The following is a 21687-nucleotide window of genomic DNA, read 5'->3' on the forward strand; positions in this document are numbered from 1 at the left end:
TTTAATTTTCCAAGGTGCTTTTTAAAATATTTTAATTGATAATAATTAGATACAACACTGTCAACTTGACCACTACAAGGCCATTTGATAGCCCATGCCAGGCAAAAGGACAACCGATTTGTCATTATTCACAACTTAAACCTTAAGTATACAATGGGCAGAATAAATGCCACTGTTTCTTTATGCTTAAAAGAGCTACAATCTTCAAGCAGTAGTGAGTAGCTGTGTATCTTTTTTCTAGTGTTCTTTTTGTATCCAGAGAACAAACTTCAGACACAGTATTTCCAAAAGCAGGCTAAAAGAGAAAGCAAAACAAATTCTTTATTAGGAGGATATTTGATGAAATACTACATTTGAATAAAATAGGTTATGTGTGCCTCAGTATGAGAAAGGGAGTTTTGTAAAAGGAATGTTCTATATGGTTGTTATTAGCCTCATGTGAATCTGTAAATTAATTAGAATGAAATAAAATTTGAAAATTCAGTTTCTCCATCACACTAACCACATTTAGAGTACTCAATAGTGACTTGTAGCTACTGACTACCATAATGGGCACTGCATTAGAGAATGGTCACATCATCACAGAAAGTTCTATTGGATAGCACTGTTCTACATGATAATGCATGTAATACAGTTCAGAGAATACAGTAGGTCATCCTATTAGATACATCCCTCTGTTTTATATTTGGGGTAACTGAAATCTCAAAGAGGAAGTCACATGAGTAAAAACTATGATAAATATGTTTCAATTTACTGGGGGGAAAGGAAGGAAGAGAGTTTAAAGTTCACTTTGCAGATCACCAAATGTTATTTAAGTAATTTATTTGTCACATTGAGTCTTCACATTCTGATCATTAAAATGATGCTTCAGAAAAATCAAACCAATTCTAACAGTATTTTAACTCCGAGAAACAAACTGAGGGTTTTAGAGGGGAGGGAGGTGGGGAGATGGGAATGGGAGGGGGGTACCCGGTGATGGATATTAAGGAGGGCACATACTGCATGGAGCACTGGGTGTTATACGAAAACAATGAATCATGGATCACTACATCAAAAACATAACATAATAAAATTAAATTAAATTAAAAAATAAAAATAAAAAAACAGTATTTTAATCTTCAAATGCACGAATGAATCATTTTAAAAATCTTCTGTAGGTGGTTTCCAATCGCCTGACTTATAGTAGCTTCATAGACTCATTATAAATTTCTCTAATTTCCTTCAATCTAAATGGTTTATAAAATTAAGACCTCAGGGTGACAGGTCTTTGATTCGCAATTGATGAATGGGACACCCAATGAAAAAGAGTTAAAAAAGATACTCTTTGAAATACTCTGAAATAAATGATAAAAGTCTGTCTGCTTGCCAGGTTTCCCTCCTTCTCTATTAACTCTCTAACCTAGAACCCTCAAGTTCATCACCACCTACACACACAGTGTTATGACAGCACTCAGAGTCTACTTTTCATTTCTACAGGAGCCACGCTTCCTTTACATGAACCCACATTCAAATCTTATGAAAGGAGTTTATTTTCAGACATTAAACTGAGGACCCCGGCCCACTACTCCAATCTTCTCTTTATAGTGTGCTTTGGAAAGTTATCATCACTGCCCTTTCTGGCCCTTCAGATATCATTGAATATCTCAGTCTGTTAGGAAAATATAAATGTACACATATCCAAAAATTACTCATGAGTGGCTAGATTAAGTAGGCAATGGAATATAGTTAGGGAAATTTTCTGGACCTGGATGAAAGGAAGTGTCATGAATGACGACATGCCCAGCAGAGCCAGACTCTTCAGTGCTTATCTATCATGTATCATCGTGTGAAGGAAATCTCTCGCTAGCATCCTGGTGTCATCTGATGTCTGTTCGGTTCACTCTGGTAACCCTGTTTTCATCAGGATGCTATGTGTTGGACAGCTTTATATTTCTTTTTCATCTCCCATCCTCAAGTTTCTTCAAATGTGCTGCTCCTATCCTACGTCAGCTTATGAATCCAAAAAGCTGAAGTCATTAGGAGTGCAGCTAAGTAAATAGACCAGAGTGAGAGCTAGGAGACTTTTTCTTTCTCCTTTTTTTTATTTGATAATTTGACATTACATTTTGTAAATCTAAGGTGTACTGTGTGTTACTTTGATAGATTTCTATATTGCAATATGATTGAAGTAGTCTATGTCAAATTACATCTTTACAGTACAATATTATTGTCCACTTTCATTACACTGCATTAGATTTCTATGACTTATTTACTGCTCATAACAAGTTTATATACTTAAACACCATCAATCTTATCCAAACCCCTTGCCTCCATGATCCCCTGGTTACCACTGCTTTATTCTCTGGTTTTTCACAGGTTTGACTTTTTTAGATTCCAGATAAAAGTGATATCATACAGTACTTGTCTTTCTCTGTCTGACTTATCTTGCTTAGCATAATGTGCTCATTTCATCCATGTCATTGGAAATGGCAGGATAGCCTCCTTTCTCATGGTTGAATAATATTCCATTATACACACACACACACACACACACACACCATTTTTATCCATTCATCCATTGATATATACCTGGAAGTAGAAGTGTTGGATCATGATGATGATAGCCATTCTAACAGGTGTGAGGTGACATCTCACTGTGTTTCTGATTTGCATTTACCTGCTGATTAGTGATGTTGAGCATCTTTTATGTGTCTTTTGGCTATTTTGATATCCTTTTCAGAAAAAAAAATATCTATTTAGTTCTTCTGCCCATTTTTTAATTAGATGTTTTTAAGGGTTTTTCTGTTGTTATTAAGTTGTGTTCTTTATATTTTTTAGATATTAACCTCTTATCCAATATATGCTTTGCTAAAATTTTCTTCCATTCTATAGCCTGCCGTTTCATTTTGTTGTTTCTTCTGCTCTGCAGAAACCTTTGAGTTTGATGTGGTCCCATTTGTTAATTTTTGCTTTTGTTGCTTGTGCTTTTAATGTCATGTCCAAAAAGTCCTTACCGAGACCAGTATTGATAAGCTACTGCTCTATATTTTCTTAGAGGAGTTGTATGTTATCAGGTCTATGTTTAAGTCTTTTATTAACTTCAAGTGAATTTTTGTGAGTGGTGTGACATAAGGGTCCAATTTCATTGTTCGGCAGGTGTTTCTCCAATTTTCACAGCATCATTTTTTGAAGGACTATCCTTTTCCCATTGGGTGTACACGGCTCCCTTGTTGAGTATTAGTTGACTCTATATGCCAGGATTTAATTCTAGGCTTTCTGTTCTGTTTCATTGGCCTGTATGTCTATTTTTGTGCCAGTACCATACTGTTTTTATTACTATGGCTTTACAGTATAGTTTGAAACCAAGTTTTGTTCTTTTATCCTCAGAATATTTTGGCTATTTGGAGTCTTTTGTTGTTCCACATAAACTTTAGGATTATTTCTTCTATTTCTGTGAATAATTCCTTTGGTATTTTGTGTGGATTGCTTTGGGGAATATGGCCATTTTAACAATATTTATTATTCCAGTCTATGAACACAGATTTCTTTCCATTTGTTTGTGTCTTCTTCAATTTCTTTCAGCAAAGTCTTAGAGTTTTCATGGTGTAGATCTTTCACTTCCTTGGTTAAATTTTTTCCTAAGTAAATGGACAGAGGGCCTGGATAAACATTTCTCCAAAGAAGCCGTACAATGGCCAACAGACATATGAAAAGATGTTCAATATAACTAATCTTCAGAGAAATGCAAATCAAAACCATAATGAGATATCACCTTATACTTGTCAGAATGGCTGTTATGAAAATAAATAAGTAAATAACAGCTGTTGGCAAAGATGTGGAGAAAAAGGAATCTTCATGCACTGTTGGTGGGAATGCAAAATGGTACAGCCACTATGGAAAACAGTATGGATGTTCCTCAAAAATTAAAAATAAAACTACCATATGATACAGCACTTTTACTTCTGGGTATTTAACTGAAGAAAATGGAAGCAGTAATTTAAAAAAATACATGCATCCCTATGTTGACTGCAACATTATTTACAATAGCCAAGATATAGAAGCAATCTAAGTGTCCATCAGTAGATGAATAGATAGAAAGATTGATTACACACACACACACACACACACAATGGAATATCCATTAAAAAATGAAATTTTGCCATTTGTGACAACATGGATGGACCTAAAGGGTATTAAGCCAAATAAAATAAGTCAAAGACCATATGATTTCACTTATATGAAACTCTAAAAAATAAAACAAATGAACAAACAAAACAAAACAGAAACAGACTCTTAGATACAGAGAATAATCTGGCAGTTGCAGAAGGGAGGGAGTGAAATAGAGGAAGGAGATTAAAAGGTACAAACTCCCAGTTATAAAGTAAGTAAGATGTGGGGATATAATGTACAGCATAGGGAATATAGTTAAAAATATTTAAGAACTTTATATGGTAACAGATGGTGGATAGATTTATCCTGGTGATCACTTCCTAATGTTGTATTACTATGCTGAATACCTGAAACTAAAATAATATTGTATATCAACTGTAATTCAATAAAATTTTATTCCTAAGTATTTTATTGTTTTTGATGCTATTACAATTGGGATTTTTTTCCCAATGCTTCATCATTAGTATAAAGGAATCCCACTGATTTCTGTAAGTTGATTTTGTAATCTGCCACCTTACTTATTAAGTATCATTAATTAATTTCAACAGGTTTTTGATTGACTTTTTGGGATTTTGTAAATATAAGATCATATCATCAGTAATTAGTGACAGTTTTACTTCTTCCTCCCCAATTTGGATGCCTTTTATTTCTTTGTCTTTCCTAATTGCTCTACCTAGGACTTCTAGTACCATATTGAATAGAAGTGGTGAGAGTGGGCAACCTTGTCTTATTCCCAAACTCAGAGAAATCGCTTTCAATTTTTCTCCACTGAATACGATATTAGCTGTGGGTTTGTTATATATGGCCTTTACTATGTTGAGGCATGTTCCTTCAATACCCAACCTGTTTTTATCATGAAAAGATGTTGTATTTTATTACATTAGACAGCACCATTTAGTGAATTTAGCAGGTGTCTACCAGTTATATATTAAATGATTAAAGCAAACTATAATATTCCCCATTAAGTATAAGTTACTATTGCATTAGCTGGATCTCTGGGTCCATCTTATCTTCACACAATATTATAGTAGACAACTTCTAGTTATGCAATAGAAGCACAGTTTAAATATAATGTGGGTTGTTTTTGTGACCTAACCTGGGCATCTACTTCATATGTTTATCACCACAAATATTTATTTTATTCCTACTACATACAAATATGTTTTAATATCTTCTTGCTTAAAAACAAAGAAGTTTCTTTGACCGCCTTCAAACTTACCTAGCTAATATCCCAATTTTGTCTACCCTTTAGAACAAAATTTCTCAAATGCGGTGTCTATTGTCAGTGGTTCCTGACAGATGATAAAAATATTGTTTTATCATGTTCTCTTTAGCCCAAAGTCCATCAAACAATTCTTGTCAAAGCCATTAATAACCTTTCATTCCTGTTCAGAAGGAAAATTGCAGTTGTCAACTTACTGGACATATTATAGCTTTAAATACACTTTCATTACTTCCTGGAAACAGTAGTCTTCCTTTCTTTGTCACTTCCTTCCTTGGTAGCTACTCCTATTAAGCCTCCTTTGCTGATTCTCTTGTCTGCCCAACCTCTAACCTTGGAATCACTTGGGCTTCAGCCCTGGCTGTCTTCTCTTTTATATCTAGAGTCATTCCTTAGATGGTCTGATCAAAATACCAAGCAATATTGATATGCTGATAACTATCAAATTTATATCTCCAATATGAGCTGCTTCCCTAAACTTCAAATTTATATATTCAATGGTCTACTCAGATCACTACAGAAGTCCCCCCCTTATCCATGGGATAAATGTTTCAAGACCCCCAGTGGATGCCTGAAACTGCAGATAGTACTGAATGCTATAAATACTATGTTTTTCCTATACATACATACCTACAATAAAGTTTAGTTTACAAACTGGACACAGTAAGAGATTAACAACAATAACTAATAATAAACTAGAACAATTATAACAATATGCTGCAATAAAAGTTATGTGAATGTGGTCTATTTCCCTCAAAATATCTTATTATGCTCTAGTCACCTTTATTCTGGTGATGATGTAGATGATACAATGTCTACGTGATGACATGAAGTGAGGTGAATGACGCAAGCACTATGACGTAGCATTAGGCTACTATTGACCAGAATTCTGATGATATGTCAGAAGGAGGATCATGTGCTTCTGAACCATGGTTGACCACAGGTAACTGAAACTTCAAAATGTGCCTAAGGAGGCTACTATACTTGGAAGATACTGTTATGCATGGCATAACAAGCTCAAAATATCTATGGTTGGGATATGACTCTCCAAATATTCCTTGTGCTTTTTTTTTTACATCTCCCGGGTGATTCCCTGAGCCTATTAAGTTAGATTAAGATCATGTGCCTAATTTTGGCAGTTAAGAGTGTGTTTACCTCCATTTCTCTCCTGTTCTACTACAGAGACACATAGAGTAGATACAGTGCAAAGGAAAATGACCAACATACACGAGACTTCATGTAATCAAAAAATAAATCTTAAAGCAAGCTAATTCACTGAGATTGTAAGGTTAGTTTGCTAATGTAGTTTGCCTAATTTATCCCCAAATACAATTTGACAACAAATACAAAGGGAATAAAGAGAGTCCAGAAATACAAGATCTCAAAATGTTGAAAGAACTAACCTCTTCTAGATCCCAAACACTATAAAATGAGATTTAAAACTACTCCAAGTGACAGAGACTCTGTAAAAAGCAGTTGGAATAAAGAACTCAGGGCAAAATCAGATCGAGCGTATAGTCTTTAAGGTATGTTCCAGATACTTTCAAGGCAACTGCTACTAAGTTGGGGGTGAGAATGCAGAATAATTAAAATTGCTTTTTTAAAAAGTATTTGCATGGAGCAAGTACATGAGAAGCTTTCTAAATTTTTGAAAGAACATCGTTGTCAAAGAAACCATAAAGCCTAAAATAAAAATATCTTTGACACTTAAAGACAAAATAAACTTTGGGCTTCCAACTTTGCAGACGTAGGATAAGACCTGAGAAAACTGTGCCATCCTGGAGAAGGGAATAATCCCCAAGTAGCACATAAGATGTGTCCAGGGATAAAAATGAAGAAGGAAAAATTTCAAACAGTGCAGCCAGTGAAGCATTACAATGAACAAATGACTCCTCCTAGGTACTAGAGGCTCCAGTCAAGACAACTTTTCTCATCCCCAGGGTAGGAGATCTTTATAATATTTGCCTAGTGGGATTTCAGAAGTGCTGGAGGGTAGCACTCTGTCTGTGTCTTGTTCATTTCCTTTATGAAAGGGATTATCCCATCCTTGGCCCTCTACCAATTATTGGAATTGTCCTTTTAGCTAACAGGTCTGTGAATGAAGAGGAAGAAGCTACATTGTAGCTGATGAAGACTAGTAAGTATCTCCTCCTGGAGAGACTGTTCTTTGTTCTGAGTTCAGTCAGTGAATGAGATCTGGGAATGTCTCTAATGGCAATGGGTTGAGTATAGTCTATGTGGTTAAGCAGAGATCGAAGGATTGACTGTGTGTGGTAGAGACAGTGTTCCCCAAGTATTATATGTACTTCCTAAAATTTCTCAGCCTATCTTGCCAATATTTTGGTGTCAGCCCACATGACTAATTCTAGCCAATGGACTTCAGGAGAAGTGACACTTGTCACTGAACTGAGGCAGTTTGGAGCTGGGATGTGTCCTCTATCCCTTTCCTGTGTCTTGGCACTATTAGGGGCAGTCAAGATATAACAACCTTCTAGATGATATAGCCAGAAAATAGAAGAGGGTTGTACGACATGCATTGGACTTTACTATATAATAGGCCTCTGAGATTGGGATTAAAACTGGTACCACATCATAGCCTAAACTATGCTAATTATGGGAAGGCCCAATAAATCTCCATCCCAAAGCTTTTATACCACCAAACTTTCTCCTCTTCCAGCTATCTCTGGCTCAATAAATAGAAATTGCCCTCTTTTTCCTAGTTGCTTAAAACAAAAACTTTGGAATCATTTTTGATGCCTTCCCTTTTTTAAAAAAACACAAACCACATGTAATCCTACAACAAATTTTGTTGATTTTTTTTACTCAAATTATATCCAGAATCAGACCCCTTCTTACCGATTCACTACTGCCACCCTAATCCAAGCTACTACCACTTACTATCTGAACCACTAAATTCTCTTCATTAATGGTTTCTCTGCTTCTACCTTTGCCCATCTTTTGCAGTATATTCTCTGTGAAGCATCAGAGTGGTTCTGTTAAAACTTATCTCATATTACTCCTTTTGCTAAAAGTTTCCAGTGATGTCCTATATGATACCCAGTAAAAGCTAAAGTCCTTAAGAATCCTGAAGGTTCTCTCTCTTACAGCTTCCAATTCATCTTCTACTACCCTCTCCTTCAGGCTCACTAGCTGAGTCACTTAGCAATCGGGTTATTTTTGGCATATAATTTCACCTCTCTGAGATGTAATTTCCTCATCTATAAAATAAGCGTAGTAATAGCTATCCTATGTGGTTTATGATGAAAATAAAATAATAATTATAGTACTGCTCAAAACCATAAAGAACAAGTTAGGCTTACATAGTACTTACTATATGCCAGGCATTATTCTAAATGCCTTTCATTTATTTACTCATCAAATCCTCCCGACAATCTCATAAAGATAATTATTGCTATAATTTGCATTTGGGGGCAAAGAAAATGAGACACAAGAAGTTACATAATTGCTCAAGGTCACACAGGTAGGGAATGTCAATGTTGATTTGGACCCAGGCAGTTTAGCTCTAGAGCCTATGTATTTAGCCACAATAGTTTGACATCTTAAAGCATAAAAAGTCTGGTATATGCTAAGTATTTAAATAATACCAGTTCATCCTCTTCCCACTTAGTAGCATTGTGAAATAGGCTTTTGAACAAGTTAAAGACAAATCTGGGAGGAGGGGAAAAATGTAAGTAAATAAAATGAGTCTTAGGAAGGCTTACATCACTATATGAATGGAGAAATATATAATCAAATTTTTCAAATATAAGAACTAATTCAGCAATAAACAAGAATTTCCCAAGAAATATTATAAAAAATAAGAGGGATCCAAAAGACAAATCTTTTTAAAATTAAATATTATGATTCAAACCTTGAACCCAGTGTTAGAGCAATGAGGGTTCTCCTTACTTCAATAAAGATGTTCTAAAATTTGCATTGACTTAAAACCTGACTGCTTCGATTTGTGATTCTCCCAACTCTAGTCTTTAAGCAAAATAGCAAGCCATAGTTCACAATTTGAGGCAATAAGGGCATATTTTACTTAATCCTGGAACATAAGACCTTATTATCCACTCCTGTAAACATGACAGAGCTCAGATATAATCATATGGGAACATATTCATTGGCATCTTCTTTAAAAATATCAACCTTGATCTTGATAATCACCATAGGATTAAGAAATGTCAAGTTAACCATTTCCCTCTTAGTAATAATTGCAAAAGTAATCTTTCAGTTGTCAATTATAAAACTTTGAAATGAAAATTTACCTCGCTTATTTGGATGGGAAGAAGATAGACCATCTATAGCATAGGATATCTCAGCATCTTTTGCCTCCATGAACTGCTCTTTTAGCTGTTAAAAAGCAAATATAAAAATTATCAATCTTTAATAAGAACGATGCTGCTGGGCGCCTGGGTGGCTCAGTCGTTACGCGTCTGCCTTAGGCTCAGGTCATGATCCCAGGGTCCTGGGATCGAGTCCCACATCGGGCTCCCTGCTCGGCGGGAAGCCTGCTTCTCCCTCTCCCACTCCCCCTGCTTGTGTTCCTGCTCTCGCTATCTCTCTCTCTGTCAAATAAATAAATAAAATCTTAAAAAAAAAAAAAAGAACGATGCTGCTTCCTGTTGAAAAAGAGGAATAATTAGAATAAGAAAGGAAAAAGAGTAGGAAAAAATAGAAGAAAGGAGAAAAAAGAGGAATGGAAAAGGAGAAAAAGTAATAAAGAAAATAAACAAAAATAATTAAGTGGAAAAATCCAAGGAAACCTATTTAGAGACTGGCTGGGAAAGGCACATGACTCAACAGGAGATCAGGAAAAAAAAAAGGTTTATAGTGAAGGATGTCAACTCTGGGTGTTAGTTAATGGGGAGCCTATTAAGACAGCCTGTGTTGCTGGACTGGATTTGATGTCACCTCTAACAAGCAGTCCTCTTCAAGGAGCTTCAAAGGGTTGTATAAATGTTTGAAGTTCCTGAAATATTTCTCCTTTCCAGCAGGAAGTGAGAAGTATTTTGAGGCCCTACAGTTTTTACCTGGAATTCAACCCATGTTAATTTTTAGCAAGCTCTCTGATTGCCCATGCTCTGAAGACCTACTTCTTTTTGAACTCTACTCCAAAATAGAGTTCAGCCTGGCTGCTGAGGGTGTCCATGTCTGACCTGCTCAGAGTGATGGGGCATGATTCTCTCTCCCAAACAGCCACACGGCTTGTATAATAATGGATTTGCATGCATGTATGTGGTTGTATAATAATGGATTTGCATGCATGTATGTGGACAAGTTTTGAAATCATCTAATCTGGTGATTTTCAAATTTTCTTCCCAGCATGTCAAGCAGTGGGGGAATAAGGCTGCTAAGGGGCTTCCTATCAGGAGGGCTGAGAGCAGGTCAGGAAGATGACCCTTCATGTCCCCAACCAGCTGCTTTAAACAGGACAGCTCCACTTTCATATGCTTCATTTACTAGGAACACATCCAATTGATTTGGAAAAAAGTATTTCAATTTTTAAAAAGAGTAAGTATATTATTGAAAATCACCAATCTAAGTATAGCCTCCCATTTTACAGATGAAGAGATTTAAATCCATAGAATTTTGATTTGTCCATGGTCTTATAGTTAGGTAATTGGAGAGCTGGGATAAGAATCCAGATTTTCTACACATTTTATCTCAAGATCACTTCAGCTATATATAATTTTGTTTTGGTTTTCTTTTCTTTCTTGATTTTTTTAAGTGTAATTTGACTATTTTTTTTCCCTAGTGATTAACTTTACTCTTTCTCTAGCAGGAATACAAAAATTTTACAGTATAGTACTAATAATTTTTCAAACTATGCCCAAAGATAAGAAAATGCCTTAGAATGATTATTAAAATTGAAATTAAGTATTTCACATTCTCACCTGGTTAAGTTCTTCCAATTTGTTAGCCAGTTCTCTATCTGCAAGATACATTTGTCATATGAAAAATTTCATTGTAAGTAATATTTGATTCACTTCAGGACACACATTCAGGATCTTATGTGGAAGGCAAAGGTCTTTTTCATATGATTTAAGACCACCCATCATCCCTGATATAAAACCCAAATACTTTCTCAATGCCTATAATATTGAATTGCAACCAGTTATATAATGAGAAAATACCTAATTTCTAGCAATAAGCACAAAGATTTCTAAAATAGGCCATAGTTCTGGGGCGCCTGGGTGGCTCAGTCAGTTAAATGTCTGCCTTTGGTTCAGGTCCTGAACCCAGGATCTTGGAATCGAGCCTGGGCAGGGAGTCTGCTTCTCCCTCTGCCTATGCTCATGCTCGTTCTCTCTCTCTCTCTCTCTGTCAAATAAATAAAGTCTTTAAAAAAAATCATTATAAAATAAAATAGACCATAGTTCCAACAAGCACTATTATTTAGAAATAAACTATTTTACTGACATAAGGAAATCTTATGAAACAATATTAAGTGAAAAAAGCAGGACACAAGCATCTATATAATTCAGTTGAGAAAGATAAGCCCAAAATATAAATAGTAACTCCCTCCCTTACAATTTGAGTATAAATTTTTCTTTTTTATAATTTCATTCATTTTCTTCAATGATAATATCTTACTTCTAATTTTAAAATGTTGTATTTTTGAAGTATTTATTAAGATATTGTTGTAGTCAGCACATTGTCCCATAAATAGACATTTTCTTTAGAAGACCAAATGTTTTCTGAGAGTATACCACATTAACATATTGTCACATTTTCTCTCAGGCTAGACTTACTAAGTTTCTGACAGTATTTGTCATTTCTTGGAGAACATTCTGACACGTAATTGTAAATTAGATTCTCCTGTTCTTCAAAGAAAAAAAAAATCTCAATTGGTGTAGCTTACATTTCCCAATGGTTTATACTCCAACCACTTCCCACATTGGGAGAATTTGATTGCAAAATGTGTTAAAACTGCTATGAGATTGCTGTTAATTTGTGAAATTTCTAGTGGAAACCTATGAACAGATGTGAAACATACAGTAAAAAAAAAAAAAATACATATATATTAACTGTACCAGTGAGGATTTGCATAGATAAGAAGAAAATATGAGTAAAGATCACTGGTGTGGGGCGCCTGGGTGGCTCAGTTGGTTAAGCGACTGCCTTCGGCTCAGGTCATGATCCTGGAGTCCCGGGATCTAGTCCCGCATCGGGCTCCCTGCTCGGCAGGGAGTCTGCTTCTCCCTCTGACCCTCCCCCCTCTCGTGTGCTCTCTGTCTCTCTCATTCTCTCTGTCTCAAATAAATAAATAAAATATTTAAAAAAAAAAAAAAAGATCACTGGTGTGTAACTAGATGGTTACCGATCTGACTAGGACCTTCTAATTGAAGAAAATAGGATTTTAATATTTGTTAATAATGCCATTGCTTTTAGCATGAATATGAAATAATAAAAACACTTAAGCCATCAGTGCAGCATAAAAGGGAGTAGTTATTATTTTATTTAATATAAATATACATTTAGAAAGAGCAAGTCAGAGGACAGAATAACTTCTTGACTCACCAATGTTAGAAGGTCTTTGGAAATCAAAATTTTTATTCAGTAGAGCCAGCAGTAGTTCTTCACGATTTGTATCTTCTTTATCTGGAAACAATTCATTTCCTGTAATAATCACCTCAATGTAATAAAACCTCTATTTTCAATCTGTGTCACTGAAAGTATTTCTAATTAAATACATTTTACAGGTAACTATCAATGCATATAGTCACTGATAAAAGGGGTGTGGAGAAGGGTGTGTAATCCAAAAAGATGGGCTGTTAAAAAAAATCATTGAATGTACTGGAGCTCTCAAACAGAGATTGTGAGAGAGGAAGAGGGAGAGACAGAGAGTATGTCTGAAAGATGACACCCTAAAATTTACCTGCCATCATTCCTAGGTAGTAGAATCGCAGGTAAATTTATTTTTTACCTGTGTTGTTGAAATTTTCTACTCTTGTGTGTAATATGAAAAACATAAAAGTTATATTTATAAAGAAAAAATAATTTTTGATTTTAAGATTTTATTTGCTACACACATTTAAATATGAGCCATTTTGTGTTCGGAGAGTGCCTTTAAACCATCTAAGGAAACCTGTGGAAGAGGTGGTATAATGTCTCTTTTCTCCCTATTGACATCTTTCCATCTTTGTCAGTTTCACTCCCAGCCCATTCATTGATTAGATGCTCAACTCTTTCAGCACTTTAAAAATAGAAATATTACCCAAATTTTTGTAAATATTTTTATTCTGGAGTAGAAATCAGGACAATAGCCTTTACTCAAGCTATAAAACATGAAGACTCAACAAGATATCTATTAACAATGCAACTGAAATAACAACTAGTGTATTACAAACAAAATAAACTTTTGTGAGGTGGCCTGAAAAATCAAACCTTTATCATAGAACTTCTATTGGATCATCTTCCCCATTTCCTAGCTCCTCATACTAGCTGACAGTGTGAACATAAGGTAGATTTGTGAGTTTGAAGTTTAAAAGTGAGAACATTGTGGTTGTAGCTACAGAAATGGCTCATAACTTGACTATATTATTCGATGAAATCATCTGCCTTTCCTGTGTCTACAAAATGTTTATTGATGCGCTCAAAGGACTAAGAGGCTAATGAAAGGAATGAGAATGCTTTGGTGAGGAAGCAAATGGATGACTTGGGGCAAGTGACAGCATTGTTTCCACACCGACCAAACATAGTTCACTGGTGCTCAGCTCTACAATTTCCTTTACTTCATAAACATAGAAATTATCTGTGACATTCTGGTTTTTTCTATTGATTAATTAAAACACTAATAGAATATCAATGGAACTTTTGCTTCACATTAATTAAATGAAGACCCTCAGAGATAGTTTAGTTTAAGACATGGCCATGCAATAAGGTAATTGTTACTACAGTTGTTTATGAAAATGTTAAATCATAAACTTTAAAATGTTTCAGTTTGAAAAAAGACATAAGGTACATTTTATAGCCAAATGATAATGGCTACTTAATTCAGAAAGAGAACTGTGATAAGAGAAACGGATTCATTGCCTTAACTAGAGAAAGTATAAGACTAGAAGGAAGTGGGGCACCTGGGTGGTTCAGATGGTTGAGCATCTGCCTTTGGCTCAGGTCATGATCCCAGGGTCCTGGGATAGAGCCCCACGTCCGGCTCTGCCCCTCTCTGGCTCAGTGGGGAGCCTGCTTCTCCCTCTTCCTCTGCCTCTCCTCTTCCCCTTCCCCCTCCCCCACTCATGCTCTCTCTCTCTCTGTATCTCTGTGTCTCAAATGAATACATAAAATCATAAGAAAAAAAATTAAAAAAAAAAAAAGACTAGAAGCCAAACTATGGAAAGAGCCAAGATGTCCATCCACAGATGAATGGATAAAGAAGATGTGGTATATATATATACAATGGAATATTATGCAGCCATCAAAAGGAATGAAATCTTGCTATTTGCAATGATGTGGATGAAACTGGAGGGTATTATGCTGAGCGAAATAAGTCAATCAGAGAAAGACATGCATCATATGATCTCACTGATATTAGGAATTCTTAATCTCAGGAAACAAACTGAGGGTTGCTAGAGTGGTAGGGGGTAGAAGGGATGGGGTGGCTGGATGATAGACATTGGGGAGGGTATGTGCTACGGTGAGAGCTGTGAGTTGTGTAAGACTGATGAATCACAGACCTTTACCTCTGAAACAAATAATATATTATATGTTAAAAAAAAAAAAAGAAGAAGAAGAAGATAGCAGGAAGGGAAAAATGTAGGGGAGGAAATCGGAGGGGGAGATGAACCATGAGAAACTATGGACTCTGAGAAACAAACTGAGGGTTTTAGAGGGGAGGGGGGTGGGGGGATGGGTTAGCCTGGTGATGGGTGTTAAAGAGGGCACGTACTGAATGGAGCACTGGGTGTTATACGCAAACAATGAATCATGGAACACTACATCAAAAACTAATGATGTAACGTATGGTGATTAACATAACATAATAAAAAAGAAAGACTAGAAGGAAGTAAGGAGGAAAGTGTAGAGCTGAAGGTTTTATGTGCTTAATTCACAACCCACTTCTGCATATTTAAGTGGAATATTTTTCACAAAAGAAAATTAATCTATTTGCCTTTCTTTACCAGTTTTGTTTCCAGTAACTACACTTGTATTAACTGTCCTCACAGAAAGTCTTGTCACTACCTTTTAAGGCAACCAACGTTTACAGGAATCTCTGAAGAAAAAATTTTCTCAAAAAATTTTTTAAATATTTTTTATTCCTAAAGTTAAGATATTGTCTAAGAAATATAAAATATGTTTTTTTCTAGTTTTCATTTTTAGTTTTAAAGGATAACAGTTTTAAAAGAAAAAAATTACACATACTTTGACTATGTTTCTGTCTTTGAACTAAAGTCATTTGAAAAAATAAATAAATAAATAAAAGTTAATATTGATAAAAGAAATGTTTGAATAAAAATTACCTGAGTGTAGATGCATCCTTAGCACAGAGGATGGCAAAGTTACCCAGACATGACAGAGTGAATGCTTTTGCAAATACACAGATAAAACTAGTTCATTACTACTTAAGATACTGACTCAAAAGATTTTATTGTCTCCTTGCTTTTCGTTCAAATGTGAAGCATTTTAGTGGAGACAGATGAGAAATTTTCCCAGAAAGAAACCTGGAAACCCCCCAAAATGATAAAATACCAAAAAAAATTAATAAATTTTCTGCAGTCTTCTGGGTCATGATATTCACTCTTCAATCTTTTGTGGTAGGCAATTTGCTCAGTGTGAGCATTTCCCATCAAGCCAGGCTTTTCTATAGCCCCGACCAAATGAAAGCTGGCAGACTGTGCCATTTGTCTTGAGTATTGTCTAACACAGAAAGAACAAGGGGTGGTAACCACAACTTTGTACTCTGTTAGTGGACAAATGCTTATTTGAAAAATGTGTCAAAAGACCACAATAAGTCAAATGGTTGGCTGCTTTGACAAATATGTGTATGGAGAGAAGCTCACTCTAATCATAGATAATTTAGATCAGAAAATAACCTTAGAAGTAATTTAATCTTTCCCATTTACACACAAGGCAACAGATCCAAGGGCATCCCAGAGAGAAAACTTTTCAATATGCTGCCAGTGATAGAAGGACATCAGTGTTTGGTCTTCTGGGGTCAGAGGTGTTATTTAATTTTAACCTAGAAAAATGCCGTAGAGTTGGATTTTGCTGTATCCCACATCCACGTGAAATCAGAAGTTACATTTACTACTAACATCCTAATTTTGCAAAGTCCTCAATGAATAGTCTCATTTTTCCTCACACGTTTGCACTATGCTAAGAACATTGAAAATCTCATTATTTCACAGGAAGAGCAATGGAGGCCCACCAAGTGCAGTTGATTTTGACTGGCCAAAGACAAAATGTGAGCCATGGGTAAAATCCAGATTTTTTGATTCCCAAGCTTCTATTTATATCTCTGGGAAAATTTGTTTTTCAATGGGAAAATCCCTATAAATAAATAACGAGGATTTATGCAATTTTATTTTCACTGCCAAAAGAACTGCTCTAACTTTCATTGACTTTTTTTTTTAAGATTTCATTTATTTATTTGACAGAGAGAGATAGAGCAGGAACACAAGTGAGGGGAGTGGGAGAGGGAGAAGCAGGCTTCCCAACGAGCAGGGAGCCCGATGCAGGGCTCGATCCCAGGATGCTGGGATCATGACCTGAGCCGAAGGCAGATGCTTAAGGACTGAGCCACCCAAGCGCCCTTTCATTGACTTTTTTTTTATTATGTTAATCACCATACATTACATCATTAGTTTTTGATGTAGTGTTCCATGATTCATTGTTTGCGTATAACGCCCAGTGCTCCGTGCAGTATGTGCCCTCCTTAATACCCATCACTGGGCTAACCCATCCCCCCAACCCCCTCCCCTCTAGAACCCTCAGTTTGTTTCTCATTGACTTTTAAAACCACATTTAAGCAACATGGTCTAGTAAAATTGAATTCCATCTAAAAAAGAGAAACTTGATCCCTCTTCTCAACCCATATCATGTAAACCAAATGTATTATGTTCTGATTTGGTTCCTCTATGTAGGACAAAAGGCTCGTTCCTTCCCATCAAGGAGGTCAGTTAGATGACAGTAACCTCAAACTCTCAAGCTGGAAGGGAAAATAGAGAGCACTATTTTAAGTTACTATTTTTCAAACATAAAGAAATATATAAAAGTTTCAATGATGTTGTTTGCCTAATAAATCAACATTAAATTTAGCTCCCCTGATTCTCAGATGAAGAGCTATTTCCACTACAAAATACATTGAAAATTTTAAAGAAAGATCAGTACAAGTTACAATATTACAAGAGCAGAAACTTATTTTTTCCAACTTTACATGGTAAATATTTGTAGATGTCATAGATTAAATTATTTCATTTAACCTAAGTATCATAAATATGTTAGAAATCTGATAAATACAGTCAATGAATAATGTGGGTGTTAGCATCATCCTCCTGAAAATACTATGTAGATTTCCCCATGCATTATTTTTTTCCAAATCTCTGCAAACACGAATTTCCGTCCTAATGTGTTATTCTCTGAGCCATTCTCCTTTCGTAAGTAACTTATTCATAATCTCATTGGATAAAAATACTGTTTTCTTTCCCCAAATGTACTTTAAGAATATGCACATATTAGTTAATTGATTGTATTACTATTTATACATTCGCTACCTTTGGTCATAGAGTAGAAGTAAGAAAAATGTGCCTCATAATTAGAAAAAAAATAAAGTGTTGTTGAAATAAATTTAGTATAATGTTGGTTAAAATTAATTTACTTGTGAAGAACAGCCTCACAGATTACATTTAATTTAAAACAGCAACTTCTGAAGAGATGTTTAATGATTACATCGTACTAATGCCTTAAAGTATTATTTTGATACTGGCAGAAAAACCAAGGCAATGCAAAGAGGAGGATAAGGATTATTTACCCATCTGTAGGATTTTAGACTCATGTGTACATACCTTGGATCAGATATGGCCGTCCATGCACCAATTCCAAAAAAATCAGTACAGATAACAAAGTTAGGAGTCCAAAACAAACAGTGGCTGAAAGGATCTTGTTCATGTTAAAAATCTTCTTCTGTGCTAGTAGAGAAACTGGACTCTCCCGGTCAAGATGCATACTTCAGTGGCTCTGGAATGCTGCAGAGATCACTTTTAAAAGGTGGCAAGTGAGCTTCAACTACAAATGATCTGGACAAAGAAAAAAAAAAACTTATACAATGTAATGCATTCTGTCAACATGATTCACTACTTGGAGAAGTGACAAGTTTGCTACTGGGTCAATAACAGGAAGAACCCAATCGATACATCTCATACCTGCCCATTTCACTAAAAGCAGGCATTCCTATGCACGCCCACGCACTCAGACACATACACAAGCTTAGAGCCAAAATTAGCAATGTAGAACCTGTTGGTTAGATTTTCATAACAAGGAAATGGGAAGAAGGCCTTTCATTTGACTAATTTAGAGCCCCACGGAGGTCTTCCTAATAGCCCATGTTATTTGCACCCACCGCTTCATTTTTAACCAAGCAAATAGATTTGAGTTGGGAAGAGCTCAAATTGGAAATGAATGATAATGGGAACATTAATGTCTTACTACATTGAAGAAGGATGGTTTCATTTTGCTGCAACCAGCACTTCTAGAGATTAAAGCTAAATCTAATTAATTCAAAGTTGGCAAATGTCCCGTCAATTACATTCTTTAGTGCTTGTTTTAATTGTAACGGTTTTCTTTTTAAGTCAAAGTCTTTCAGTATATCAACAATTTCAATTTTATGGCTCCAAAGATGTACTAATGACCTCTGGCCTTGGCATTTACTTCTGTCGGAGGACTCTCAATGCATTAGCTCTAAAACTGACTCAGTTCCCTGTGCATAAAGGGCAGCACGTGATGATGTGTAAGAAGTGCAATATCCCAACTTTTCGTGAACCCATTGCTTTAATAAATTCCCTGAATAAAGTGTCAACTACTTAGTTTGATATTCAGGCTTGTTTTTCCTTCATAGGCTCATTTCCACTACATGTCCTTCTGCACCAGTCACAGTAGGCTTTTAATTCCTGAACATATCTTGCACTTCCTCACTTCAGAGCATTGCTGACATATTTCTGTCTACCTGGACTCCTTCATTCCACCACCATTTTACCTACTCATCCCTTAAGCCCCTGATCCAATGCCACCAGCTCTGTTTAGTCTTTTGGATCTTTCTCTTTTTTGCTTTCAGACGTTAACAATTTTTCTTTTTACCTCCTTTGGACTACCACAAAACTGCTTAGGTATCTATCATTACTCCAAATCCATTCTTCCTTTCATTACAGTTACGTATCTTGTGTGTCTGCCTCTCCTATTAAATTATGAATACTTGGAGGGCAGTTCTTGTCATAGACATTTCTGTCCTGATTTGCAAATTTCAGAGCGATTCAAAGGAAAAACAATGAAAACATACTTGATTTGTGAATAAGAAGTAACTGAAATTTCTGGTAATTTAAAGGCAAAAATGTATAATGCTCTTAAACTTTATATCTAGGTATCAAGCTAAATGAATGGAAAGAAAAATTGCACCTCCTTAAATGTCTGTTTTCTCTTGAGCCTAAAAATTCAAGAACAATGTGTTTGCAACTTGATCCTTAAAGCTTATCATACCTCAGTGTTTCAAAACCTTCCATCATTCAAACATATCTTGATACCATCTATCATTACTTATTTAATAAGTTATTTGGATTACGTATTTTAACTCTAATTTTTTTAAAGTATGTCAATATGGAAAATGGGAAATGAGTATTACTTAGTGAACAAAGAATATACAACCATGATGAAAAATAGTATAATGGCAAATAATTATTAAAGAAAAAAGTAAAAACAAAATATAAAATACTCTGATAATAAATCTGATCAATCATATATAAAATATATTGATAATAAATCTATTAATCCAAAATGAAGACCTGGCAATAAATAACAAATGAAATGCAAGTTAAATATGGGTCAGTATTAAAAACATGTTCAGCTCATGGTTCCTTAATTTTAAAAAAGTGTTTTTAAATATAAATAAGATTGTTTGGATTTTTAAAAATTTTTGTGTTAAATAGCAGCACAAGGAACCCCAATTCCCATGGAGTTTGCCTTCTTAAAAGAGGCAACTTAATTTAATTGCCTTCTCTGATAAGGTTGGGTACTGATGGCTCATTTCCTTTTTTTTTTTTTTTTAATTGACTGAAAGGGAACTTTTTATTACTTTTCTGTACAGAAAATTCAACAGCATCCACTCAGCCCAGTTTGGTGGGCAGTTCTTTAGCCTTTGTCTTTTCCAACTTGCTAATTCAAGCCACCGACTTTGGACCCAGGACATTGCCTCTCCAGTGATGGTGGATCTCATTATATCCGCCATTGTAATTGGTCCTGATACCTTCCACCAGCTTAGCCAGAGCTCCCCTGTCTTCCGAGTTAACCTGTGTGAAGGCAACAGCGATGCAGGTCTTCCTGTAGACCAGACGCCCCAGCCTGGCCTTCCCCTTGATAATGCAATAGGCAGCCCCCATCTCATGACACAGGGCGGGCAGGAAGACAACCAGCTCAGTGGGATCCACGTCATGTGCAATCACTACCAGCTGCGTCTTCTTGTTTTCCACCAAGGTGGTGACAGTATTAACCCCAGCTCAAAAGACAGGCGGCTTCTTAGCCCAGGCCAACAATCTTGGCTTCTTCTCTTGCTCTGTCTCTGGGCTAGTTTAGGCATTTGAGTAGCTGTTTGGTGGTCCAAGTCCTAGGTGAACTGGTTAATCCCGGGAGGCACTTCTAGACGTTTATAGGGAATAACCCTTTGCTGCTGCAGCCAGATGTAGCGGGGCCATTTGTCAAAGTGGGTGAGGTCCCTTTTGGGCTGGATGTCCCATCTGATGCCAAGATTCTTGGGCCTTTTCTCAGACCGGGGACTGACCATTTTCTTGGCCTCCTGCTTCTTTACAATAGCAGGGGCTGGGGCCGCCTTCTTCCCCTTAGCCTTCTTTCCTTTCAAGGTCTTGGATGGCTGGAAGAAAGAGCACTGATGACTCATGTCTAAACAAAATGTTATGTATGACTTTTGTTCCACAAACATTTGTTTCAGGAAATCTCATGTAACCCCCCTGAATCTTCTGTCATATTTTAGCTGATATTGGCGAAGTGATGAAAAATAAGTTCCTTATCTGACCATTCCATCTACTTTGGGGAAAAAAAGCCCACGAATATCCTTAACTAAATCTTTTATCTCTCACTCTCTTAATAATCAA

General features: G+C 35.8%; 1 protein-coding gene and 1 pseudogene across 2 annotated transcripts; both read right to left on the reverse strand.

Annotated features, from left to right (window-relative positions):
* UTS2B (urotensin 2B) lies at positions 1-18605 on the reverse strand. 2 transcript variants are annotated; one of them, XM_034990223.1, is made up of 5 exons: positions 18379-18605; positions 12896-12994; positions 11269-11306; positions 9640-9724; positions 1-295 (listed from the first exon to the last, which is right to left on the reverse strand). In XM_034990223.1, the coding sequence occupies exons 1-5, from the start codon at positions 18536-18538 to the stop codon at positions 270-272; spliced, it is 408 nt and encodes a 135-aa protein (XP_034846114.1). In that variant the 5' UTR covers positions 18539-18605; the 3' UTR covers positions 1-269. The 2 variants fall into 2 exon arrangements, with proteins under 2 accessions (XP_034846114.1, XP_034846107.1); XM_034990216.1 differs by lacking the exon at positions 1-295 and having other exon boundaries at positions 9339-9724.
* A 2080-nt stretch (positions 18606-20685) lies between these two features.
* Positions 20686-21473, reverse strand: LOC118000799 (annotated as a pseudogene).
* Positions 21474-21687: the final 214 nt, after the last annotated feature.

Source organism: Mirounga leonina, unplaced genomic scaffold, assembly GCF_011800145.1.
Source record: "Mirounga leonina isolate KUSES-001 unplaced genomic scaffold, KU_Mleo_1.0 Mir_115, whole genome shotgun sequence".
NCBI lineage: Eukaryota > Metazoa > Chordata > Mammalia > Carnivora > Phocidae > Mirounga > Mirounga leonina.